Source organism: Equus caballus, chromosome 4 (genome assembly GCF_041296265.1).
Source record: "Equus caballus isolate H_3958 breed thoroughbred chromosome 4, TB-T2T, whole genome shotgun sequence".
NCBI lineage: Eukaryota > Metazoa > Chordata > Mammalia > Perissodactyla > Equidae > Equus > Equus caballus.
The window spans coordinates 42497406-42525347 of NC_091687.1; the positions used below are offsets into that span (position 1 = coordinate 42497406).

The 27942-nt window shown below is 38.3% G+C and overlaps 1 protein-coding gene and 1 long non-coding RNA gene across 29 annotated transcripts in view; one reads left to right on the top strand and one right to left on the bottom strand.

The window, feature by feature from the left end:
- Positions 1–756: 756 nt before the first annotated feature.
- Positions 757–18128, bottom strand: LOC111773168 (uncharacterized). Of its 3 annotated transcripts, none has more exons than XR_011438185.1 (4): positions 18050–18128; positions 16739–16843; positions 7483–7613; positions 757–5673 (listed from the first exon to the last, which is right to left on the bottom strand). It is a non-coding gene; the product is annotated as an uncharacterized lncRNA (long non-coding RNA). The 3 variants fall into 3 exon arrangements; XR_011438184.1 differs by having other exon boundaries at positions 17761–18094; XR_002807416.2 differs by lacking the exon at positions 7483–7613 and having other exon boundaries at positions 5086–5673.
- Positions 17497–27942, top strand: part of PPP1R9A (protein phosphatase 1 regulatory subunit 9A) — a 314168-nt gene continuing 303722 nt past the window's right edge. For 18 of the 26 annotated variants that reach the window (XM_023639218.2, XM_023639228.2, XM_023639222.2 and 15 more), the window contains exons 1-2: positions 17497–18001; positions 20141–21745. In XM_023639218.2, the coding sequence (XP_023494986.1) occupies positions 20354–21745 (1392 nt within the window). In that variant the 5' untranslated portion in view covers positions 17497–18001; positions 20141–20353. Of the gene's footprint in view, positions 18002–18163; positions 18445–18474; positions 18898–20140; positions 21746–27942 lie in introns of those variants that run through there. The other 8 variants (XM_070265690.1, XM_070265700.1, XM_070265702.1 and 5 more) reach the window with 5 other exon arrangements.

A 27942-nucleotide genomic window follows, 5' to 3' on the forward strand; every position in this document is an offset into this window, starting at 1 on the left:
TTAGCCAGGGTCCTATTGATTAATGAAGACTGGGCCTAGAATTCAAAACTGTTCACTCTCAAGTTTAGTCTTTATTTAGATTGGCACCTGAGCTAACAACTGTTGCCAATCTTTTTTCTTTTCTGCTTTTTCTCCCCAAATCCCCCCAGTACATTGTTGTATGTTCCAGTAGTGGGTCCTTCTAGCTGTGGCATGTGGGATGCCGCCTCAGCATGGCCTGATCAGTGGTGCCATGTCCGTGCCCAAGATCTGAAGCAGCGAAACCCTGGGCCGCTGAAGTGGGAGCGCGCGAACTTAACCACTTGGCCACAGGGCCGGCCCCGTCTTTTTTTTTTTAACTTACATCCCCCTATTTATTTAGAAAACCATTGGTTCCTTATTCATTTGCCTAGAAGTAGAGGAATGGAAATAAAGGTAAAGAAATGACCTTCAAGCTCATGGAGCTTAAAAGAAGAAACCTCTGTATTGCTCGCTCAAGCATCTCTTCTGCGCCAGCCTTATGCACAGGCAGACCAGAGACCACTTACAAAATATGCTTTAAGAGAAATGAAGGGCTTCTTCCCCAAAGCATAGTTTATTAATGTCACATGTCAAGAATCATTTCAATTTAAGTATAGCATTTTTAAAAATTTGGAGGAAAAAATTGTTAGCTAGTTAACTTACTATGAATAATTGGTTTAAGTGTATTAAAAGACAATTCTCAGACGAAAGTAAAATAATGAGTCTCATATAGACATAAAAAATGACTCTCATATAGTGTTAAAGATTTTATTTTACTGGTTAATCAATGAGGGAGCCAGACCGATGTTAAAACTGGTTCAAAGGGAAAGTCAAAAGGCACAAATTTATACGGAATAAAGGAAATGGATTACGAAGGGAGGCAAAACTGGTTTTTCCATAGGAGTTAAAGAAGTCACACAAAACTCTACTGGAAAGCAGAGTTTGTATATCCATCAGTTATCTGCAATTTAAAAAGAGGTGCAAAATAACTCAAAGATAATGAACAAAGCTGTTACCAGACAACAGAAAGGATATGTTATAGACAATGCATAGTTTTTCATTGAAGTACAAAATACTTTTTCTACAAATAATTAAATAACATTATTATTTATTTTTCCATAATTATTGCAATGACTATGTGATAATTTCCCTTAAAAATAATTCAGAATAATAAAACGTGATCACTACCTAACCCTAGAAAAACGCAGACTCCAAATTGATGAAACACCTAAATGTGAAAAGCAAAACTATCATGTTAAAAAAAGATAAAGGAGAGATAAGGAAGGATTTCTTAAAGAAAATCCAAAAGGCACAAATTGCAAGGCAAAAAGAAAAAGGAAAGAAGAGATGACTATGAGTACATCAAAATTAAGGATCAACATGGGCAAAGTTAGAGACATGACAGATTGGGACATGTGACATTTCCAATGTCTAGAACCAAAAAAGGACTAACGTGATATATGGGGAACTACTGCAAATCAACAAGGAAAAAGCATGAACGCCAATCAAATAATGGACCAAGAATTTTATCTAGGACTTTCTTTCATTGTAACATACCACCTGGTCTCAAGGTCCAGCTGCTTGCCTTGAATTGATGAGGACAACTAATATGTTTTTTAAACAACTCAACAAGTGTTGAATGGCCTACTTAGCTTAGTTGGCAACAACAAACCAAAGTTTCTGTAATGGAAACACTAGCCAGGAAAGCTTTGACAGTGGAGAGGAGGAAGTCAAGAACATGAAACCCTGCATTGAGAGATTCTACTAGGGAAAGGAAATGCTTGTGGCTAGGAGAAAACGAAGTGATTGGCGCCTTGGAAGTTGAAGAACACTAACAGAACCACTGAGATGTCTACATGGATGAACCCAAGACACAGTTTGCCATCTGGGCTGTCCTTTCACTGCTTCTCACTCCTTCTACTCACCAACCTTCAACTTGAGAAGCTACTGCAGTTACAAACCAAGAAAACCAAACCTAAAATTGTGCACACACATATATGTGTTCATATTTATGTATTTGATCACTTACATAAAGCTTTGTATACTCATTCATGATATACTTTGCTTTATGCAATAAACAAATCCCCAGGAGATAGAGCTAAATTAAAATTTGTATTTTGATAAGATGAGTACCTATTGGGTACTCATATCTATCTATCTATCTATCTATATAAGAATGTGTGTATATATAAGAATAGGTATATCACAGAAATCCAGGAGGTACATTAATTAATTAATTAATTAATGACTTGGTACAATTATGAACATTTCCCAGTGTTTAGCACAATGCCTCACATCTGATAAATGTTCAGTAGATAATTGCTGACTGAAGGGACATAAAAGTGAGTATTCTATGTTCTGATAAAATATTTTTATTGTCAATGAAGTAATTATTACCCCAACAAACTACTCATTATCTTATTATTAAAATGTTCCCAGAAGAAACGGCTTAAGAGCAACCAGTATTAAATGTAAGTTACCATTTTGGGCAGATATTTGCCAATATTTGATTAACTTATATCTAATGACCCTATACAGGAGGTCAAGTCAATATACCTAGGGATATATTATGCAACTGGTTCATCTTGGAAGGTTCACTAGAATATTATATTTTTCAAAATCAGATATTTTATGGGTGCTTTATTGAGTTATTTTATGTATCATGTCCTGTAAATACTCCCCAGGCAAAAGTAATCATGGCAATGTACTGTTGCTGACTAAAGTAGGACACTGAGGTCTCCCTCATCCATTTATCTAAGTACTAAGAAGATCCAGAATTACTTTTGGAAGAAAATCTGGGCTTTGTCCAAAAATAGGCCCTTGGCCCATCTCTGTCGGAAGCAGTCTAGCCTTCTATTCAAACATGTGCCTTCTTGGCAGCCTTAATTTTTATAAAAAGGAATCTTCCTACTTTGACAATTAGTTGATTGTCAGAGCATATCAATCTGTCTTTATTTGGCAAAATAGAATATGTTCATTCCAAATTCCTATCAAAGAGTATGTCTTTGTAATCGTTACAGGGGAAAAAATTGAGGGAAGATTGATAGCAGTATTTAAAGTACATTTCTCCATTTGCATTAATCAAGCCTTTTTGTTTTCTGTATTTTTTGATGCTTTGACATCTGAGGACTTGCTGACCCTGGAGAGACTACCCTTCCCAAGGCTAGCCAATTTGTAGAGATAATAAACAATGCATCTGTAAGAGCACATTTCAAGTGCAAACCAACCAATTCAGAGCCCGTACTCCTCCAAACACCCTCTTTATTGGGTTCTCACAGAGCTCTCCTACGCAGGGCCACTATTCCTCTGCCCTAATCACCCAGGCACCAGGTATCAGATGAGCAGAGACAGACCTTATATCCTAGAACCTGCTGAAATTACTCAAACCAGTCAATCCTAAACCTGCTTACCCTGCTTCACCTGTTTCTTCTCACAGAAAACAGAGGTTCTTACATGTTTCTCTCCCAGTCCCTCTGCCTCCTGACTGACCCTGGTGCTTCTCTGTGTGGCCTTGAATGGCCTAGTGTGCCCCTTCCTTTTGGGAACTGTGAGTAACAAATTGTCTTTAGAATGGCAATTATTTCCTGATCTGTTGGTTTCATCAAACCTGAATAATAATAAAATCTACATTTTAAAACACCTTTGGAGCAGATCAGACACTCAAAGGTAGCCAAGTCTGAAATCTAACTGTTTGAATCTCTCGGTGATTTGCTTTTATTGGATAATCTTTTCTACTTATGCCATCAGGATTTTAAAAGAAATAAGAATGCAGACCGTGTTATTAGATGAAAATGAAGTTGTTGCTAATGACATAACCTACTGTTTGTCATAAAACATGCCTCCTATGAATTCATATGAATTCATATGAAAGAAAATAGTCTCAAATACACTTTAAATCTCATATCTTACTTTGAGCAATATATTGCTCAAAATTTACTGAATATATATATAATATTTTTCTCAGAAATTTACTATAAAATGTTTTATTTAAAGAAAATTTGTAATTATTTTATTAGAACTAGTTACCTGTCAGTGTATTATTTTTAATAATATATGACTTTTCTTCAGTGGTGAGTTGGAGTTAGGTCTTACTGACCTATAAGAGCTGACTGTTAAATTTTCAGGAATTGTATGTTGGTAATGTGGGGGCCTGGAACTGGCCACCCCAAGATACGTCTCTTTGGCATGAGGATTGTTTGGGGCTGGTTACTTTTAATAAACTGCAGACAGGAAAGCAACTGAAAAGTAGAATTTACTTACCCTTTGTTAAGAGACACTTACATTTGTAAGGGAAATCTCCATCTGTAAAGGTGTCTCCCTCTCTGTACCAGGAAGAAGGGGGATGACCTTATCTCTAGAAACTCTTATCAATGCAGAAGGCAAAGACTTAAATCTGCATAATAATCTTATTCCTGTTTACTGTGCTTGTCTGGTAACCTCCTGTAACTGACTCCCCACACCCCCAACATCCTCCTTTGTCTTTAGCTGAATATGATATTAAGGTGGTGGCTTCAGCCATTTTGGGGAGTTGCTCAGCTTGCCTGAGCCTCTCCCATGTATACATGTTATAAAGCTTTGTTTAATTTTCTCCTGTTATTCTGTCTCACGTGAATTTAATTTGTTCTCTGACCAGAAGAACCCACAGTGGGTAGAGGAAATGTCTTCCTCCCCTACAGTAATTTGAAATTGGCCATTGTTGGAGTAATTACACCATGCAAATTGGCAAATACTGCAATCCCCTAATCCCTGCAGAGGGCCAGTTGTTAAACATTTATCAGCATATCACTCATTTTCGTACATTTGTTTTATAAACTAGCATATTTAAATATATAGGGGCTGGCCCTGTGGCCTAGTGGTTAAATTTGGCATGCTCCACTTTGGCGGTCTAGGTTCCTTGCCTGGGCACAGACCTACAGTACTCATCGGTGGCCATGCTGTGGCAGCAACCCACATACAAAATAGAGGAAGACTGGCACAGATGTTTGTTCAAGGTGAATCTTCCTCAGCAAAAAAATAAAAATAAAAGTAAAAGAATGTACATAAAGATTTCAACATTTTGGGAATTTCAGCCTGGTTTACAACAAATATTTTAAAATTTGTCAAACATTTAATGAAACCAAATATAAAGTTTCAGACTAATAATCAAGCTGCTTGATTTTTATGAGACCAATAAAATGTATTGCTAATTTGCTTTTTAAGTGAAGAAGCTAATTCAACTTGATTCCTTAGGCTAAGGTGAAACAAGTGAAATGAACATGTATTTGCCATTTATAGATGTTCAAAGTTAACTCGGTATACAGCTCCTACTTGTCTGGTGAGAATGATGAAGGACAGAGAGAGAGAAAGACGAGAGAGAATTTCAAAGGAGGGCAGGGTAAGGCCCAATGACATGGGAATTCCAGAGTTCAAACAGGAATTGGAGTGGTTCTCTGGCTCAAGTTCAAGGGACTAACTTCATGGCAGAAGTACCAGAGAACTGACGTGTCTAATTCGTCAGAGTAAAGGTGAATTTGAGTCAGGCTGGACCAGCTGAAATCATTCCGTCAGACTGGAAGCAGTGTCTCCATCTAATCCGCTATCCTCAGGTGGAGTCAGAATCAAAACAGCATCTGGATTCATATGGAAATAGTTGTTTGACTGTTTGTTCTGCACGAATAAGGTAAGAAGTCAGACCTACAATTACAAATACAAAAGTCAAGGTTAAAAGAGCTGAAGCATTTATATACTTTCAAAGTACATGGCACCTAGGTTTTATAACACAGCCAAGCAATAATGTCCCTGAAAAATAAGGAAGCAATTTCCATACCTTCTGAGGCATTTGTGAAGCTAGAAATGTGAAACCTGGCAAAGTACGGTTGTGTATGAATTACCTTTCCTGCCAATTAACCTTGATTTTGATGATTCTTCAGAGACTATGATACATGTAAACTTGATTTTCTTTGTTATAGGTTCACCTTGCAGCAACGAAATCACACTTTTTTCTATTGTGGTCAAACATACATACAATTTACTATCAACCTTTTTAAAGCGTACAGTACAGTAGTATTAACTCTATACACATTGTTGTACAACAGATCTCTAGAAGTTTTTCATCTTGCAAAACTGAAACTCTATATCCATTGAACAACTCCTCTTTCCCCCCCTCCCCTCAGCCCCTGGCAATCACCATTCTACTTTCTGCTTCTAAGAGGTGGACTATTTGGGATATATCACATAAATTTAGTCATGCAGTATACGTCTTTTTGTGGCTGGCTTATTCCACCACAAATGTCATCAGGGTTCATCCATGTTGCAGCATATGACAGGGTTTCCTTTTTTTAAAAGGCAGAACAATATTCCAGTGTACGCATAGACCACATTAATTTTATCCATTCTTCTGTTGATGCACATTTAGGTGCTTCCACATCTTGCCGATCGTGAATAATGCTGCAATGAACATTGGTGTGTAAATATCCTTTCAAAATCCTCTTTTCAATTCTTTTGGGTAATTATCTAGAAGTGGGATTGCTGGACTATATAGTAATTCTGTTTTAAAATTTTTGAGAAACCTCCATACAGTTTTCCATAGTGGCTGTACCATTTTACATTCCCACCAGTAGTGCACGAGGGTTTCAATTTCTCCATATCCTCACTAATAGTTGTTATTTTCTTGGTTTTTTATAATGGTCATTCTAATCGGTGTGAGGTGATATCTACTGTTGTTTTGATTTGCATTTTCCTGATGATTAGTGATGTTGAGCATCTTTTAATGTACATATTAGGCATTTGTATGTCTTCTTTGGAGAAATGTCTATTCAAGTTCTTTGCTCATTATTTAATTGGATTGCTTGGCTCTTTGTTGTTTAGTTGTAGGAGTTCTTTATATTTTCTAGATATTAACCTCTTATCAGACATATGGTTTATAAGTACTTTCTCCCATTCTGTAGGTTGCCTTTTCACTCTGCTGATTGTTTCCTTTGCTCCACAGAAACTTTTAAGTTAATGTAATCCCATTTGTCTATTTTCACTTTATTGCCTGTGCTTTCACTATCATATCCAAGAAATCATTGCCAAATCCAATGTCATGAAGCTTTTCCCATAAGTTTTCTTCTAGAAGTTTTACAGATTCAGGTCTTATGTTTAGGTCTTTAATCTACTGTGAGTTAACTTATGTATCTGGTGTAACATAAGGGTCAAACTTCACTCTTTTGCAGCTATATATTCTGTTTTCCCCGCACCATTTGTCGAAGAGACTTTCCTTTCCCCATTGTGTAGCTTTGGTACCTTTGTTGAAGATCATTTTGTCATATGTAAAAGTTTATTTCTAGCTTCTCTATTCTGTTCCATTGGTCTATACATCTGTCTTTTTGCTGGTACCATACTATTTTGACTACTGTAGCTTTGTAATATGTTTTGAAATCAGGAAGTGTGAGGCCTCCAGCTTTGTCTTTCTCAAGATGAAATCACACTTTTAACAATGAAAATGAAACAATAAAAACTGACTATGAGGGGCCGGTCTGGTGGCGTAGTGGTTAAGTTCACGTGCTCCACTTCGGTGGCCTAGGGTTCATCACTGGTTCAGATCCCGGGCATGGGCCTACACACTGCTCATCAAGCCATGCTGTTGCAGCATCCTACATACAAAAAATAGAGGAAGATTGGCATAGATGTTAGCTCAGCAACAATCTCAAGCAAAAAGAGAAAGACTGGCAACAGATGTTACCTCAGGGCCAATCTTCTTCACATAAAACAAAACAAAACAAAAAAAACTGACTATGAGACAATCACACTTTTAACAATGAAAACTGGCTTTGAGATAATACTCTGTGTCAGCTTCTTATACGTTTTTACCTAGTGTGCTGGGGACAACTTTCCATTGTATAACGAAGCTGTGTGACGTTACCTACTATATTATAAAGTGATTGTTGTTATTTGTCTGTATAATATTTGTCGTATAATAAATACTAGAATGTGTGACAATAATGAGGCACGATTAAAATGCAATAAAACAAACACATAAATTATGCATCAAAATGAGTATTATCCTCTTCCAAGAATATGCTTTTTCAAATAACACTAAAAATTATCCTTTGGAACTCCTCTTTTGTTATGAACTGTTATGACTCAGTCAATGAGCTACTTAAGAAAGCTCAATTCACTACTTTCCCTTCTCATACTGGATTTGACTGCAGATGCCTTTAGATTGTTTATACACATCAAATTGTACTTCAAAGAATGAAAATGTTCATTATTGCATAGACTTAAAAGATTGCTTTGAGGGAGGTCTTGTTTGGATGCAAATTTTGGACCTATTTGTTTAAAAATCTCTCACATTGCCTGATATGTACTTATTTGTGTGTAGAAAAAGTTTTGACTAATTGTGAGGCATTTTGGAAACCAAATAAAACAACAACAAACAAACAAAACCAGGTATTTACAGAGGTTATCTGCCCATGGGTACCTTACCTATTCCCTTCTAATTTTTCAGATATGTCAAATCAGACAAAGAACTATTTCTCTATATATTCGTTTATCTTTACTGCATTCCAAACAGGATTTGAAGCAAGGTAAAGTTAACATTGGTCCAAGTCACAGAGATACTGTAAACCCCAATACTGAGTGAAATTATTGATCTAATGTTTTGATACTTAGATGAAACACATTTTTCATTTCCAATTTTGTTTCCTTACTATGTGCAGACCATCACATAACTGTACAAACATGAATTATTCTACTTAGTTTTAGCTCAGCAATTCTTAAGCTGTAATGTGAATTAGCCCTGACCTATATATCTAATACTTTAAGAGAACTATTCAGTGATAGACAACAGTGTTATCCTACAAAGTTAACTTGATTTAAAATGTGGGAATTATACTAGATCTAAGCAATTTGTTTTGGTGCTGTGGATTTCATTATAGACTAGCCAAAGATTATCTTTTACAGTTTTATCAAGATATGGTTCACATATCACACAATTGATCCTTTTAACGTGTAAATTCAATGTGTTTTAGTATATTCACAGGCTTGTACAACCACCATCACAATCTAATTTTAGGACGTTTTCATATCCCTTAACAGAAACTCCCTATCTGTTAGCTGTCACTCCCTCGCGTTAACCCCCAGTCCTGGCCTTAAGCAACTACTAATCTATTTTCTGTCTCTATAGATTTGCCTATTCTGGACATTTTGTGCCAATAGAATCATACAATATGTGACCTTTTGTGACTGATTTCTTTCATTTAACCTAATGTTTTCAAGCTTTAACCATGTTGTATCATGTGTCAGTACTTCATTTCTTTGTGTTGCCAAATATATTCCATTGTATAGACACATTACATTTTATTTATTCATTCATCATTTGATGGATATTTGCGTTGCTTTCCCTTTTTGGCTATGATTAATAATGCCGTTATGAATATTCCTGTGTATTTCCCAAAAATCATTAATGTACGTGTTTGGAAATAAAGAAGGGAAAACTGATGGAGGCCCTGACGTCTGACATTTTAAGAAGAACATTATGCTTCAAAAGAAAACTATGCGTTGTTTAGATCACATTCTTCCAGGTATCTGATTGTAGCCTTTCATTGTCTTTAAGATAGCTGATAGCAATGCAAAATAATTCCTGCCTGTAGATCTATAAATTCTGTCAGCTGGAGGTTCACTTCTCTCCCCTACTGAGGAAGAGGCCATTTTTGTTTTCATTTATATGTTAATTCTAATGTTTCAGATGTATAAATGTGGGGCTTTTTGGGTTTTTTTGCTGAGGAAGATTAGTGCTGAGCTAACATCTGTTGCCAATCCTCCTCTTCTTTTGCTTGAGGAAGACTGGCCCTGAGCTAACATCTGTGCCCATCTTCCTCTACTTTACATGTGGGACGCCTACCACAGCATGGCTGATGAGCAGTGTAGGTCTGAGCCTGGGATGTGAAGCTTCACACCTGGGCCGCCGAAGTGGAGCATGCCAAACTTAACCACTACACCAACATAAACGTGTTTTTTAAAAATAATCACCCTTGAACTGGTTGTAATATCTTTCCAGTTTCCTCATTAATTACTTAAATAAAATCATGAACACATTTTCATTTTTAAATCTGTATGAGAGTCATGATTTTACCTTTTTTGAAAATGATCTCTTAAAAACATGCTCCATATTTGGCTGCCTCTAAAACTTCTCTATTTTCTGATGGAATTAGAATTTCAGTGGCTCTGCAAAGTATCCACCAGTTGGTTGAGAAGTTTCTGAAATCTTAATAGAGGTAGCTAACATATCACTGTATTCTCAAATTTAGAGATATTCTAAAAGACTAAAATTTTTCTGGATAATCTTGAAGTTAGTGGAAAGTTTTGAACAGAGGGTCTCAAGAAGACGTCTCAATTCTTAAAATGTGAGTACCACATTTATAAATTTTTCTAGCCTCCTTGGATAAACGTAGAGAACGAATCAGGACAGTAACTACAAAGCATGGCTGTCACTATTACCTTAACCAAAAAGCTGGGAGTAGACCTCCATAACCAAAAAACAGAGCAGGGAAGACAGGGCTAGCATGGTTTCTGACACCTCCTACTCATGGTCCCAGAAGATTCTCCATAGATATGACAATTCTACTACACAGAGTATACCAAGTAGTGATTCGGGAGTGAGAACTTAGGTATATACTAGTCATTAGCAATAATGTCAGTTAATTACCTATTTAGTGTTTCCCAAAGTTCCATCCTCAGTCTAGCTGCACAACAGAATCACCTTTGGAAGATTGTAGAGTTTACTAGATTACACCCCAGAGATTCCTATTCAGGACAGCTGACATAGGACCCAGTAATTTGAATCTGATCAAGCTCTCTAGGTGATTCTGACTTCACACAAGGTTTGGAATACTAGACATGATACTAGCAAAGAGGAATATTTTCTAAATTTTCTAATGTAGTTTATCCGTTTTCTTATATTGCTTTCCTAGCATCCTTTACAAAGACAAGGATACTGCCAATGAAATTTACCAGTAACCATTCTATAGATAGGAGAGATAAGGTGACTTTTATATGAGCCAAGTTGAGGATTATAACCCAGGAAGGCAGTCTCCACAAAGGAGGAAAGCGTTCAGAGAAGCATGGTTTTCAGTACAGTTTTATACCTTTTTAGAACAAATAACATACATCAAATATGCCCAGGATACACATATTCATGAAAGTTTCAAAGAGATATTCAGTTGCAAATTAGCCGGTCAACGTGACCCTCATGTCTGGGAAAGGGAACTTATCTTCAGGAGTACTAATAAAGGGGTTACCCATAATAGCGTTGTAGGAGGGGAAGTATGCATTCTTAGCTTCAAAGAGTGCACTCTTTACTTTAATGGTTAAAGCAGATGTGCAATGTATGTCTGATGGGCCATAAGTCAGGCTTCTTTAGTTCAAGCTGTATCAGTTTTAAACTAGAATAGCTACTCCTTATACCTCAATCTGTGAAAATTTCTTGTCAATAGCTAATATTCACCTTTCATGCCTAGCACTATGCCAGGGAATTAAAACTAGATAATGAAATTTTCTACGAGCAAGGAACATGGCAGAATCTTGTTAACTTATTTAATAAAGATTCCATAGGCTACACAACTGGTTTCTTTTGAACACAACTATTACATAAGGCAGTTTACTTTATTTAAAAATGTTTAAATCCTACCAAGAACTATTCAGAATCAATTGTGTATTTGATTTTCACATGGTGAGCCCACAAGATAGTAATTTATTAGAAATGTTTTGTGTTATTTTTATTGATCCCTCTAAATTGTTCCTTATATTTCTTAGGTTTTACATACCCAAACAAATGGTTAGAATCTTGCAGAGAAGTCATATCTTCCACAGTTAGAGACAATATCATTTTAAGCAACATAAAAGTCATTAAGAGTATGCAATGACCTTGTGATTCGAAAATCCCACAGAAGTGATCAGAATGGTTTTAATGAGGTGATGATGATGTACAAGTATTTGGCAACTGTCCCTAAATGTAAATATGCAAGTTTCTGGGTCAGCACTCATCCAAGAGCATCTCAGTGTCAATTTTAAGCTTAGTGTTAGATTTTTGAAAGTGCATTTCCTTTTCAGAAAATAAAACTACATCACATAATAAATGTTTATTTATTTATGCATCTGAATGCCTCAGTCGGCCTTGGTCCAACTCTCCTTTGGGTGAGCGTGTGGCAGTCCAACATTTAGTTGTAAGCTGCTAGCCTTGCTTAACTTCTGAGGCTCTTGAGATGAGCTCAAATTATATTACAGCACACTGTACTCAAGTACGTGTGATTTATTATAAGAAAATTATTCAGGCTTCACGAAGCAATGTCAGACTAGATTGTTAAAATCTAGAAAAAAGCAAATTTTTAAAAAAAATCCACAAATTCAGTTTCCTTCAGTTTAAAGCTACAACAGGCTAAATTTATACTCCCAGTAAAGATGATATCTTGTTTTGGTAACTATGTTATTTAACTCCCTTCTAAAATTTTAATTAATATTAGCTCAATTTCATCTCACATCAATGTGTTTGTTTCTATTCTCAGTATCATAAAATATGAATTTCATTTCATTTGATGACCCAGCTAAGTATTAGGCTGTTTTCAACTGTTCACTATGCTATTTCTGTATTCACAAAATAAATAAGATGTTTAGCTTGTTGTTAGTGTTTGTCGCAATTCAACATGGAAAATAAATAGCATATTGTATTTTTGCATATACCAGCTTGGTGCCCATGGATTTTTTTAAAAAGTAACTTAATATAAGGGAACACATACATGGCTTGTAGGCTAGAAAATTATTAATTGTAGAATTTAACAGGGTTTTGCTCAATTAAACAAAAATCAGGAGCAGGATTAAGACAAGATTTTCTAGACTAACTGGTCTCTTTATTTTTAACTTACATAAATATGTTTTTAGAAAACTAAAATCTTACAGTTGCTGAAAGTTTGAAAGGTTTTTCTTATAACAGCAATAGAACAAAAGCCCAGAAAGTATGTGATCCTTCTATACATTTAGAATCTAATCAGAGATTCTAGTGGAGTGAAGAAATTTGAAGGGGCTTAATCAAGAAGAAACTAACTCTGGGGCAAGCCCTGTGGTATCATGGTTCAGTTTGGCACGCTACGCTTCAGCCGCCCGGAGTTCACAGGTTTGGATTCTGGGTGTGGACCTACACCATTCATCAGTCACGCTGTGGTGGTGACCCACATACAAACTGGAGGAAGACTGGTACAGATGTTAACTCAGGGCTAATTTTCCTCAAGCAAAAAAAGAAGATGGGCAATAGATGTTAGCTCAAGGCTAATCTTCCTTAGCAGGGGGAAAAAAAAGAGGAAGAAACTAACTTTAAGGCCAGCAACATTTCCAAATACGATCATAGTGTTGGGTACTGCCCTAGGACAAGAACAAGAGGATTGGTTGCTCAAGATCTGCCCACTGATTAGGATAAATACTTGTTCATTAGTCATCCAATTCAAAAATTCAATAGTGTATAAACATGTAAGGCATAATGATATATTTTCAAACTTTATTTGAATCTATGTGTTAAAATAATGGTCATTGATAACACTCTATGCTAGACATCAAGATTATGGTTAAGAACCTATAGAAAATGTAGTATCAACTTCAGAGGAAATTTTTTATTATTTCTAAAAGCAGACAATCACATCTATAAATTAAATTCTAGAATTTTCTAAAAATGCAGTTTGTTATAATTTGAATTTTGTACAGAGTGATACTATAACGAACCTCCCCAAGGAGGTTTTGTTACTAGAACTAGACTGGAAATGGAAATAAAATCAAAGAAATCTCCTGTTTAATTGTAGACAAACAGGGTGTTTATTTATTTACGTTAACAATTAATTCACCAAGGTTAACGCCATGGAATAGAGAAGCTACTCTGGTACCTCTGTTATTCTTTGATTCTTTTCTCCATATTTTCACAACTAGTGTGTTTTAGACAACTATTTCCTCTAACAATTGTGTGCAAAGAAGAGCTACACCAAGCCTAGCTCAAGAACTAGGCTTGGCATCTCTAGGGTAAGAGTACTGAATATGAATTCCAGTAAAATGTTTTCAATTTGCATCTCAATTTGACACTTTGCTAACTGTTCTCTCAGGGAAGGATCACCACGTCTCTCCCGTTTGTTTCAGTCTTGAAATAATTAATTATTCTGAAGCAGAGAGACAACATGCCAATCCCAAGGACGACAGAGTTCAGGTGTACCCCGTGGGGGGGGGAGCATTGGCAGATAGAGTCCCATTACTAGAATCTTTCTGCCAGAGGGGCTAATCTGTTGAAAGTAAAATGGGCTTCTGTAGAAACAGATAAATATCTCCCACTTGTTTTTAAACATGCAATTTGCACCACTATAAAACTGAAAACTGAAAAGAATGGTTATAGCAGCTATTGTTTCAAACTTAGAAGCAGTGACAGGAATGAAAACATCATATCGATGTTTAGCACAACAAAACTCTTGGTTTTCTGTGTTTTGTGTGGGCAACCAAATGAAGTAAAAATAGGAATAAAAGAAAAGATCCATCACTTTGGCCTAAACACACCGTGTAAATCTACTGTGGTTTATTTATAGAGCTAAGATATTAATAATAACTTAAAAATGACTTTGAGAAATCCCAAGAAGTTCCATAGTTCATAACTTATAGCAAATGAAAGTAAACACTCACACCTATCATGAGCCTACTTTTAGGCCAAAAAGCCCAGATACTGGATGTACTGTAGAACGAGAAATGGACCAAGATGATGGTATAAATTTTCAACGGCATACCCAAGCCATGAATGTAGGTAGAAAGTCATGTTGAATCATTATCACGTATTTGGGCAGAAATGACACTTTCTAGATTACACAATCCATTTATCAAGCTTAATTTTATGCTAGCTATAGCTGGCATCAGACTGATCATACTTATCTCTGATGCATTCTGAATGTAAGCATGAGGACTCTCCCACTATTTTAGAGAAATATATTTCACCTTTACAATGGCGTGCGTGTGAAATACCATAAAAAGTACAAGTTTTTAGCGTTAAAGAGGGATGGTTATCTTAAAAGATGGACCTTTAAGATATCTGAATACCAACATTTACATCTGAAGACGACAGAGTACGCTGATATTTACAAATGTGAAATAAGCAGTTATAACTAAACTTTTGGTAAACAAGTTGCCTCATTACTGTCAAGACATTTTTCTTATCAGTATTGGTAAAGAAATAGTAATATGAGTAAAATATCCTTTTTTGCTCAAGTTATTTGTAAAATTACCTATAGGAACTGTTCTATTTCTTTGCCTACTCCATAAAGGAATTATTCTAGAGACTTGTTTGTGCTATTCTCTTCCTTCCTTTTATGAACTTCTGTTAATACACAATCAGCCAGGTGCCTTCCTGTTATAAATTAAGGAGTGATAGGCAGGCTTCAGGCTCAGTTTAGTTAATTTTCCCTAGTCTTAAACTTTGATTCAGGCTTGATTTAGTTTTAATTTCACAACTGCACCCAATATTTCACCTACACACATGAATAATTTATTCTTTGAATAGTTATTCAGAATATCTATTATGAAAATCTAAAAAATATATTGAGAAAAACCCCTAAAACAACATAGCATACATTTTGTACTTTTTGTTTATTGACTAATCTCATGGTTCACTCTTACTAATTATGATATTATTGGTTACAAAGGAAATAAGAATAACAGCCGACAATATTTTACATGATTTATGAAAGAAATCTTATCTGAAAATCAAACCCTTCCCACCCCAAACACATTGCATTTTGGATGCCTTGCACGTCAGTACTGAACTTCACTTTTCATGCCTTAACACTGCTCCCGCCCCTTTCCAATTGGAATTTGCAAAACATAGGACCTCTAATTCCCAATACATTAATGATCTTTGAACTAAGTTTTAACCCTTATAAAGTCAACATACCTTTCCTAATTTATAGAAGTGCAAATGTTGTCTAGGACAGCATTGTCTAATGGAAATCTCTGTGATGGAAATGTTCTCTGTCTACACTGTCCCACACAGTAGCCACTAGCCACATGTAGCTACTGAGTCCTTCAAATGTGGCTAGTGGGACTAAGGAACTGAATTTTTAATTGTAAATACAAAATTAAATATTTTAATTGATTTAAAGTTAAATAGCCACCTATATTGGTTTAGCACTGGTCTAGCGGACCCTTCAAACATTCAGGTAAGCGTCAGAAGTGGAAGATAGACTATGGGCAATCCAGGAATCTTAAATTAACAGCATTATGTTTTAAAAACTCTGTCATTCATTCTTCTAGTATGAATTTTTCCAGAAGGTTCACATTAAAAAAAAAATGAAACCCAAACCGACCAAATTCTTTAGGCTGCTTTTCTGTATGAATCATCTTTTTGCAAAGAGGTGTAAGACTGATTTTATTGCCAGCTCTGCCCCCTCTTCTACAGACAGAACTCAGTGATTAGGTTGCTGCATTTATTTAGGTTATTCTCCTAAAAAATATGGTTTCCATACTGCAAATAAATGACAGGAACCTTTCCACTAAATTATCCCAGACAGCACAAATGTTCTTTCCAAAAGTGGAGACTGGAACCACAGCCCCCTCACATTGCCTGTTACATCTGTTTATGCTTATAGAAGTGACATCCACTTCGTAGACAGAGAATGCCAATTTCTTGGGAAAGCACCCAGAATTTGGTGAGGCTTGAAGAAAAAGAAAAATCACTGTTCAAAATAAAAGATACATAGACTTGAGTACTTACAAAGACGTTTTGAAATTGAGAAAAGGTTTTGCTCCCAGCTACAGATTCTGTGTGGAGACTAGCAGAGGTTCATATCCAGCCATATTTATTTACTAGCTGATAAAGCTGTGGGTAAGTTAGAAAACTTAAACTTCAGTTTTCCCATCTGTAAAATGCAGATAATAATAGCTCTGTTGGGAAAACTTGTGTAAGACTTTGAAATGGGCAAAAGATTACTGGGTGTCCTTTCAATGGAATGCCGGATGTTATCTACAGGACCCTGGAATTTTGCCGTTCTACGGTAGTCTGCACCTTTGACGGCCTTTGGCTAAGCTGTTTTACTACTCTATAGGCTGTAGAAACTTTGTTAATGTAAATGGTTCTTATCTATAGAAATGCAAAATTATTTTGTTCCTGAGATACAATCGATTACTGCCCTGTAGAACAGATAATTCAAGACATTACATTTTAGTGCCTTGTAGAATATTAACCAGTTTGTCCTCTTTCCTGATTGACCATGAAGGTCTGTTCTTCACATTCTCATTTGAATGGGTTGCAATATCTTGCTGGTTCTCCTCCTAATCAATGAGTCAAATAACATTTTTGACACATCTTCGTTTTATATTCCTATGAGAGTCATGTTTTTACCTTCTTGAAAAATTATCCTTTAAGAGCTTCTATTCCATAGAGCTTTTGGGAGAATTTGTTTAAAGGTCTATACTGAAGGTCATGATCAGGTTTATGTTTTGCAGTAAGGCTGTAATACTTCTGGTATTTGCGGGGGAGGGGTGGAGGGGGTACTGAGCATTTATAAACGGGAGGGGCTGGGGGTCTGAACAGCTCTCTCCTGAGGAGAAAGTCAGAAGACTTCCTCATTCCATTCCTTTTAGCGGTGGAGCCTTAAGGTCAAGGTGGGTGTTTAGGCGGAGGCCGCAGCGGCCTAGGTGGAGGCCACACGGGATCTGGGCCTAAGTGTTGGCCTTCCAGGCCAGGAGAGCGGCCCGGGGGTTTAATGCCTCGGGGTCATGGAGTTAACCGCAGACCTTGTGGGGCCCCAGCAGCGAAGCAACGCCCGAGCAGAAAGGCACGCAGGGCCTAGAAGGGCAGGCCTCGCCCCGGGCCTGAGGGCCCTCGCCCACGGCCGAGGGGGTGGGGCGGCCTCGCCTCGGGCCGGTGCTTTTCGCCCTCCGTTGGCCGCCAGAGGCTCCCTCTCTCTCCCTCTCCTGGGATTTTGCTGCCGGGCTCCCTCTCTCTGCGGCCCTAGAGTTAATCCCATCAGCCGAGGTGAGGCACCTGTTACCCCGGGCCTTCCTCACCCCCGCAGCCTCTCACCCATCACGCCCCGGCTCCCGGGCCGCGCAAACGGCCGGCGCGGGCGGCCGCACGTGGGCGAAGCCCCTGCCTCGGCGGGACCCCCGCCCCAGGCCGGCCCGAGGGCGCGAGCGCGTCCGGCCCCGGCCGCCACCGCCGCCGCCCGCCCGCAATGGCGTTGGGGAGCGCCGCGCGCCTCCCGGGGCCGCCCGGCGCGGGCAGGGCGCGCGTGGGGGCCGCGGCGCGAGGGGAAGCGGCCGCCGCAGCCGCCCTCGGCGCTGCGCCGTGAGCAGCGGGTGGAGGGGCGCCGAGCGGCCGGCGCCGAGCCGAGCGCGGCCACCGCGGGTGGGGGGCGCCTCCAGGAGGGGGGAGCCGCGGCCGCCCGACCCTCCCCGCCGGCGGCGGCTCCCGCTCGGGTAAGGGGGAGGCTGTGCGCGGGGCGAGTTGGGGAGGGTGGAGATGAAGAGGAAAGAAACCGGGATGTACAAAGGCTGAGTCGCAGGCTGGGGGTGGGGGTGCGTTGTGGTTGGGGAGCGATAGGTTGAGGATCGGAGGCATTATCAGTGGGATCTATTGTTTCCTGGCACATTCGGAGGAAAAACAAAGGGATTTATGAGCATTACCCTGTAATTTCTTTTCTTTTTCTTTTTTAATGTGGCCGGGGAGCTCGGCTCTCCTCGGGCCACGCTGGGATCCGCCTGGCAGCCGCCGGGAGCCCCAGCCAATGTGTTAGGACTTCAGGTGCTTCCTGGCACAAAGCTAGCCTGCGACCTCCTACCGTAGCGCTTGGCGTCACCTGCTCTCCCGGCCCTGCCCCGGGGCCGAGGGATTGCGTCCCGAACCAGGCTTGGGAATCGGCTGCCTCTCAAGTTGGTGTTATTTATGTTTGTCTTTTGTGAGGGCAGGTTTTGAATCCCCCGGCGGCCCCATCTCCCCCGCCCCCGCCCCCTCGGGCTGGAATCGGCGGGGGAGGGAGTGGGGTGTGTGTGCAGGGGGAGGGGAGGGGAGGGTGTGTGAGGCTTAACCAAACGTCAGGGAAGAAGGCGATTGTCGATGCTTGACCAAAAACCAGGCAGCACACTCTGAAGCCTTTCTTGTTTGTCTGCATGGGCCATGCATGCGTGCTGGGCCAGGAGCCGAGTTTGGAGGCGATTTAAATGAAAGTGTGTGCTTCCTCAGCTGATTGTGCGTGAGAGTGATAATGGCTCGGCCTCCTATTAAGAAACAAAACAAAACAAAAACAAAACGAAAAATCTTTAGAACTACATTGTTTGCTCCTCAGCAGATCTTGAAGTATTTGACTGCTGGCGTATTGATATAAAATCCAGCTGTGGGCTGAAGGAAACCAGCAAGCATGCATTGTCTTGCATTTTGAGCTTATAGTAAGTTAGAGGCAAGTAGGAATAAGCAAATCAGGGTTATGAGAAGAGGATTCATGCTATATTTGTTTTCTGATCGTCACATTCTCATGCATTTATTCCCATGATACTCTACATCCTACCCTTAATAATATCCACTGTTAGGAAACTTCCAAATATTTGATATAACTGAACTTCGAGTGAAACTTATTGCCATTTAAGAACTTTCATCTGCGTGTTTTTGTCTGAAATTGCGCTAGTGTTGCTTTGGGCATGCTGTAAATGACAATATGGACCAGAAAGTGGGAAATAAGCCTCTAGAGGCGTGTTTTGGAGTTGGTAAACATAGATCCCAAACTTTTAATTGCACTTAGAATGAATAAATTCTACCTGATGTGGAGGATCCCAAGTGAAGTTCATTTTTCTGGACAGTTTGATGATTTCTGAAAGGTCTGCGAACTGCTGGTTTCTTTTAAAGTCATTCACAAAAGCAACCAAAACTTGGCTGAAGTATTGCTTTCAAGTGTACTTATGTGTAACTTGTATGTGTGTATGTTTTTGATTTTGGTAGGGGTCTCCAAATTGTTTGAAACATTTTTGTTACCAAAGACCAATCGGAGTTATAACTTTTAAATTTTTGGCTTTTAGATACCCATTTCAGTCTAAGCCACTTTGAAAAGAAAAGTGTATATTAGTTGACTAAACGAATTCAAATAAGTAAATGAATTCAGAAATCCATTCTTTTCTATTACAGATGAACCTCTAGTCTTGCTTTGAAAAAGCCATTTTGTGTAACTGTTGACTGAATAATTTCCTAATACACCTGTTGGGAGGATCACTGACCCAGTATGCCATTTGAGAGGTACTTTTTCTTGACCAAATACTGGTGATTAGAGAAGAGAGGTGTTTTGTTTTTTGTTTTTTTCCTGATCATTATGAACATTGGCTTTTCACTCCTGAAGTAAAAATGTTGAAAGCTGAGTCTTCAGGTGAACGAACCACTCTCAGAAGTGCCTCTCCTCACAGGAATGCATATAGAACTGAGTTCCAGGCACTAAAAAGTACCTTTGACAAACCCAAGTCAGATGGGGAACAAAAAACGAAAGAAGGTGAGGGCTCCCAGCAGAGCAGGGGGAGGAAATATGGCTCCAATGTCAACAGAATTAAAAATCTATTTATGCAGATGGGTATGGAACCCAATGAGAATGCTGCAGTCATTGCCAAAACAAGGGGCAAAGGGGGACCTTCATCCCCTCAGAGAAGAATGAAGCCCAAAGAATTTCTGGAGAAAACGGATGGCTCAGTTGTTAAGTTGGAGTCCTCCGTTTCAGAACGAATTAGCAGATTTGACACAATGTGTGATGGCCCTTCATATTCTAAGTTCACAGAAACTCGGAAGTTGTTTGAGAGAAGTGTGCATGAATCAGGACAAAACAACCGATATTCCCCAAAGAAAGAGAAAGCTGGGGGGAGTGAACCTCAGGATGAATGGGGTGGTTCCAAGTCCAACAGAGGCAGCACTGATTCTTTGGACAGCCTCAGCTCCCGGACCGAGGCTGTCTCCCCAACTGTGAGTCAACTGAGCGCAGTATTTGAGAACACTGACTCCTCCAGTGCCATCATTCCCGAGAAGGCTGAAAACGAGTACTCAGTGACTGGGCATTATCCCCTGAATTTACCATCTGTTACTGTTACAAATCTTGACACCTTTGGTCACCTTAAGGATTCTAATTCTTGGTCTCCTCCAAGCAAACACGGTGATGATGCAGAGGATGCTCAGAAGAGTAGTACTACTCCAGTACCGGAAGTGGCTTCGAAAAGTACCTCTCTAGCTTTGATGCCTAGTGAAGAGACACAGCAGAGCAAGGAAGCCGAGGACTCCACCTCCAACCAAGAGACTCCTGACAGAATTGACAAAGACATTCCCGAAGAGCCTTGTGCTGAGGATAAGGCAATGCCAGAGTCTGAAATCCCTTCACCACAAAATGAACCTTTAGGAGACGCTGAAGCTAATTTGGGTGGGAGTGAGGCAGCAATGCAACAGAAGAAAGAGCTAGCAGGTGTTGATTTTACCTCTGCTGGTGCTTCTGGATCCAGTTGTGGAAAGGAAGGACCCGAAGATTCAAATAATTTTGAGAGTTCCCATGTTTACATGCACAGTGACTATAATGTGTATAGGGTAAGATCCAGGTATAATTCAGACTGGGGAGAGACAGGCACTGAACAGGATGAGCAAGAAGACAGTGATGAAAACAATTACTATCAACCTGATATGGAATACTCAGAAATTGTTGGATTGCCAGAAGAAGAAGACATCCCAGCAAATAGGAAAATTAAGTTTAGTAGTGCTCCAATTAAGGTAAGTATATTTTCTCAGTTTGTTTTTGAAGTTTTCTCTGGTTTTTTTCTTTTTAGTTTTTGGGCCTATCTGTATGTAGAATAGATTCGACAACTATAAGGAATTCAGGGTGATTGATGTACACGTGTTCTCAGGTGATTTTAAAGTTTGGAGTTTGAGAGATACCCATCAATATTTCCTAATGTGCTTTGTAGTTGCATAAACCAGTGTTGAGTAATATTCAAGTTGAAGAAGTTTGGGGATTGTGAGATGCATTCCAGTGGACTGGAGTATGAATGATAGGAACACTGAAAACCAGGATTGTTAATTCGAAGGATTACTTCTTTAACTAGTTTTACCTAAAATTACCCATAAATCATAAAATTTTCTGAATCTAAGCACTGTAGGATATGAGGTATTATGTACAATGGGAGAGTTATGATAACCTTGAAATAATATTCTTTATTTACTTGCTTAAAAAATCTGAGTTGTCCCTTAAGTGTAAGTGGATTGTGAGGAATGCTGAAACTTTTTTTTTTGTACTGCTGCTTGGTAGTGAAAGTTTATTCATGGAAATAGATTAGCGGACTTAAGTACTTTGATTGGAAAGCTGTGACTGTAAATAGCTTTGAGTTCAGAATTTGTTATGTAGCTTTACAGTGAAATTTTGTGCAAGGAAGTTAAATTGATTTGCCAGTCATGAATTTATTTTTACCTCTTAAACACTGGATGCATGCCACTTGAATTCAGATGCTCTATTCTAATGACTTCACTTAGTTAACATTTGGTATAGAAGAATGGCACAGAGTACATCACAGCAGCGGGTGGTGAAACATTATTAGCTGATAATGGCAATAGGGGCAGGAGGTGGTTGGTTGAGTGTCAGAATGTCCTGGAGTGCTTTTTCAAAGTGTACTTGCCCATCAGCTTTGTCCTAAGATTCTGGCATGCCCTCCTAAGGGAATCTGGAGGGTCGTGGTGGCAGAATGCGTAGTTTGAAACCACTTTCTAGGGGCCTCTAGCTTACGCAGTGTATATATATGATAGATTTGGAATTTGATAGGGAATCTTTTATAATTTTCTCCTCAAAATGTAAAATCACTGTTGTTATTTCCATCTTACGAAACTTCCATATAAGGCTGAAATATGTATAATTTACATAGCAAAGAGAACTCTGACCTTGCTTTAATTATGAAATACTATTTTGAAGTAAAGTTAGTAATCTGTGAAATTATTTATAGGTGTCAGCAGGCAAACTTTCATTTCATTAGTGTAGGGCAAAAGTTCTGCGTCAGAATGGGCCATGTCAAGTTAAACTATGTTTAGAATAACTAGAGGTGTGAGTCTAGTTTCTAAGTAAGCTAAGTTTCTTTGCTGTACTTTACAACCTTCCTTTGCCCTTCTTTCCCCTACCCCCCACTTCTAGGCACTCTTTAGAGGTGGCTTTTCCTCAGGTCTATCCAGTGAGCTCCTAAATTTCACCATTTGTGTCCCCTTTGCAAGTGCTACCCTTTGAACATTATCTTTCTACCCCTTAGGAAGAAAGCAGTAAGATTAAATTGTTTCACACTGAGCAAGGTAGGAATAACTGAAATGAACTCTTCAAGGAGTTTGTTAAAACCGGTGACTGACTCCTTAAAGGGGGATAGTAGTTGATGAAAATTTATCAAGTAGAATACTACCCACTCAACCAAGTGGGGCACCAGCCTTGTATTTGGGTCCGGTGCTGCACCAGACATAACTGCACAGTAATAGGTGTAATGACTTTTAAAGGATTTATCATTGAAATATAGCTGTTCAAGATCTAAACAGACCGGGTTTTGGGGTATGATATTTTGAAATTCAAGTGATTTTTTTTCCTACTATTACTTATAACAATAAGCATCTTGCCTCTGAATTTTTGTGTAATAGACTGTGTATTTCATATAACACAGAATGAAGTAGATTACATACATTTAAGTTTCACATATTTCATCAAGAACATAGATCAAGAATAAGATTTGTGAAGCAGAAAGATAATGCACTGCGTTTTAGTGGGCTGTTAGCAGTGCTGGTTGGAGTGGATTAAGTTTGCAAACAGAAGATTCATTCTTAGCCCTTTGGAATGATTAAGACAGTTACTCTTTCTTGTTCCCATTGTTTAACATGTAAGTGGGTTCACTTGGAAATTGTGAGAGCTTCTTTTCTGCTGGTGGTGGTGGTGATGGTAGTGTTTAGATTATTCTCCAATTAAGATTTTTGCCTCAGAGGGTGGTAATTTAATAAGCTTTTCAATAAGTATTTATTAATTAAATTCAGTAAGTATTTATCGAAGCCTTATCATGTGTCTGTTCTCATGCTGTCAGCTGCAGAAGATACAAAGATGTATAAGATTCTCTGTTTCCGCTGTGAGCTTGTAGAGTCAGTTCTTAAACACCTGCTTCTTAAAACCCATGTAACACAGTGTAAAAACCTGTGCTGAAATGTCTAATGTCCTATGAGAACTTTCACTGTCCTAGGCTATTAAGTGCATGGAGTGAGCAGGATTTGATAGATCATTTGAAAGGGAATGTACTTAGCTTTTCCCTATGTATGTTTCCTGTTCTTTTTATAAAGCTTTATTTATAGAATGGGAAGTTATGATTTCCAATCTGGATCTTTTCCTTTGAAATTTGAATACACTTCCTCTTTCAGAAGCAACAGGGAACATATTCCTTACAGAAATGATCTTTAGAACTTTTACATTCTTTTCCTGGTATTCTCATCTCCTTCTTCACTAGGGTGAATATTCTCAACACTTTTAGTCTTTTGTTTTGGATCTTTGTTTATGGTGGTTGTGCATGTGATGTCCTCAGTTTCTATTGCAGTTCTTCTATTGATATTTTACATGGATATTGCCCTAAGATGACTTAAATCTGGACCTAGAAAATCATCAGAATAATAGCTGGTCTTTCCTGTGTAGAGTATTCCTTATACGTAATTGTTGGTGACTTTTAGAAATGGTCGGATTGTTTCTTAATGGATAGGTTGATGTATTTCACAGTATTGTGGAAAATTAGAATAGGATTAATAGAAAATATAAAATCCAACTTTGAGATATGAAATGAAGGAGGAGTGTTATGAACCATGCTAATTTGAGATGTGGAATTATGCCTTCTTTCTCAGGAATTTCTCAAAACCAAGGGATTGAATTAATTAAATTTGTCTTAGATAAATCAAGGATAGAAAGGGTGACATTTTTCATTATTTTTCTGTTAATTTAGAACATTTATTGAGCCCTTACTATGTGTCAGGAACAATGCAAATGTGATACATACATGAATGACTGAAGCTGATCAAGTCAGCAACTGCTAGTAGGTGGCAAGTGTACAACCATTAAGGATGCTTCTTAGGCTGTTCTGCTCATCTCTCTCTTGGGTGATCTTTCCAAGGTCACTGCAACCTTATTAAGGAAATCTAACTCTTCTTCTCTTTCTGGTAGCCTTCTGTCCTTTGGAGTGGTGTTCTTAAAGCGTGACATATCTGAAAAAGGGTATTTTCCTAATTCCCGGTGAGGAGGAGATTGCAGGGTTAATGTTGAGGTGCATTGTGCTATACTTTTCTGAGTGTTTTCTCCAACTGTATGGAGCTTTACAGAGCTGGAGGTCAAAGGAAAATCACCAAGGGCAGCAATACTTCTCTAAACCTTATATGATAGTTGTTAAAAATGGATCTCTTAGCATTCTCTCCCCTTTTTGGGGCTCCGAGTTGTTGTCAGGGGGTCCATGCGGACCTTAATTCAGGATGGTATTCAGAGTATAGTTCTGAGATCCAAATTTCTGTCTTTGTGGAGCTTTTTCTTTTTAACAGTCTTGCTCAGTGCTTCTTAAATTTTAATATGCATATGAATCACCTGGGGATCTTTTAAAATGCAGATTTCTGATTCAGTAGGTGTTTTGTGGGAAATTACCTTGGTACAATGGTTAGCCTCTGGGTACAGTACTAGCTATCCTAGAAGTTATGGAATAGGCAGGTTTAGCAACCAAATTAAAATGCTCGAGTCACACAGTTTATCAAATCAATTTAAAACACACAGCCAGAAGCAAGAGGAAAGCTATGGGGTGAGTTAACACATGGTGCAGACAAGGTTGGAAGGACCACACTACTTAAGTCCTGGGTACACAATGTTCATCTGTCCTGTCCCTCTCTCTCTCACATCAGCCTTCCCCATTGATGGTATGATTATGAGGACTTGAGTTGATGTTTGCACAGGGACTCCACAGACTAGTGATGCCCTGAGCTAATGATGCATACTTGCTCTATCGAAGGGAGTGGGCACAAGGACACTTAGATACAGCTGTAGCTTTACCACTTTGCCTGCTGATGAGCCGTGGGTTTGATTTGTGTTTCTAGGGTGGAGCACCTGTGGGTCAAGGTTGGGACCATACTGAGTGTCCTCAGTAGGTGGCAGATCCAGAGATGACATAGCTATCAGTCCAGAGATGGCATGATGATGAGTTGGTCTTTCCATCCCTTTCTATCTACAAGTAAACCTCTTGTTCCTTCCATCATATTTTCTATTTTGGAATGTCTTTCGGGTTTACTAACTTATGTATTTGTAACACATTGTGAATTTTGCCTTCATCTTACAAGCCTCCAAGCTCTCATTGTCTATACTTAATAGAGCCTCTGAGTGTTGCCTCTGTCTCATAAGCTATTAGCTTACTTACCCAATGATTATCACTTTTTATGAGTTTCTTCCATTCCATTTGTTTTCTTGATCTTTGTAACAGAATTTAATATTCTCAAATAATACAGCAAACTCACAAAACAGTAGGTCTCGGGTGAGATTTTGCATTTCTAACGTGCTCTTGGGTTGGTGCTGATGCTGCTAGTCAAGAGACCACCCTTTGGAGTATGATTTTGAAGAACAATCTTCTTGCTTTTGAAAGGGGCAGGTCACAAGATGTTGGGGAAGCTCATTTAACAAAGCTGCTTTCCAGATGGATCTGCTGTAGCTAGTTGTGTGGAATAATATTCTTTGAAAACAGGTGTCAACTTGTAAAGTACATAAGGCACTCTGTTTCTGGATACCAAACTGGATTATGATCCCTAAATTCATAAGGAGTTTGGGCCATTAAAAAGTCACATCCTAGACTATTTGTGTGGTCTAAGTTTTTAATTATAAAAGGATAGGAGGAGGAAGTTCTTGATAATCGACTTAGAAATTCCATTCCTCTCATTCTTTTGGAAGCCTAAATTAATACAATTCTAGAGAGAGTATAAGAATTGTCATCTTATTTAGCTTGCTTTCATTTGGATGACTTTGATATTATAACATTTAAATTGGACTTCCTTTTAAATTTTCTTGTTTTGTAACGTATGGTTCCTAACCAGGTAAATATGTCAAATATTTTAATGTACTGTGTAAAATCAAATAATGAATATTTATTGAATGAACCCCTTTTCTAATATTGAGTGTGTATACTAATACCTCTTTTTATTTTTTCGTTGAACGCTGGTCGTTTGGTATTTAAAAAGGGATTCTTTTCTATAGCAAATTATTATAGATGTTTGCTGGCATTTATTTTGGTAGAAAAATTTAAAATTTCTTCCTTTTCACATTATCCATAATATTTTGTCTTCCCCTCTAAATTTCTTCACAAAGCACACTAGTTGTTGGGTTAATGGACTTTAAAGATAAGATGTGGAGTTTTGGGGAAAATTGCTTCCTATTATGTTATCCATATGTTGTTTACCTTATTAACCCAGTTACATGCTCATCAAAAGAAATTTGATTGAAATCTCATCTGCATTAGATTTTTTTCTGATGTCTTACTTCTTCATGACTCAAAAAGAAAAAAGGTTTTGGAATTCCTGTAGAAAAATACAATTGGATATAGAATAAATTCTATATAAACAAAATAAACATTGGCATCTTAAACTCCAAATATCATTTCTTGGTTTTTGTGCTAACTTAATGTTTTTTCTTAATTTTCTATGCTCTTCCTTTTTTTAATCTATTTTGTGTTTGTTCTTTTGTTTCATTGTATTCTGTAGTTCTCATTTTGAATGGGAAGAAAACTTTTCAAGTTGTGCTTCATATTTTTTTCTTGCTAGTCACTTTAAAAATTTTCCCCTGGTTCTAATCTCTTCATTTTGGTTTGTGACATAGAAACTTAAAGATGAAAAATACTTAAAGGTAATCTAGTGTAATTTCCTGCTCTCTTCAGTTAGCCCCTCAATAGCATATTGCTGAC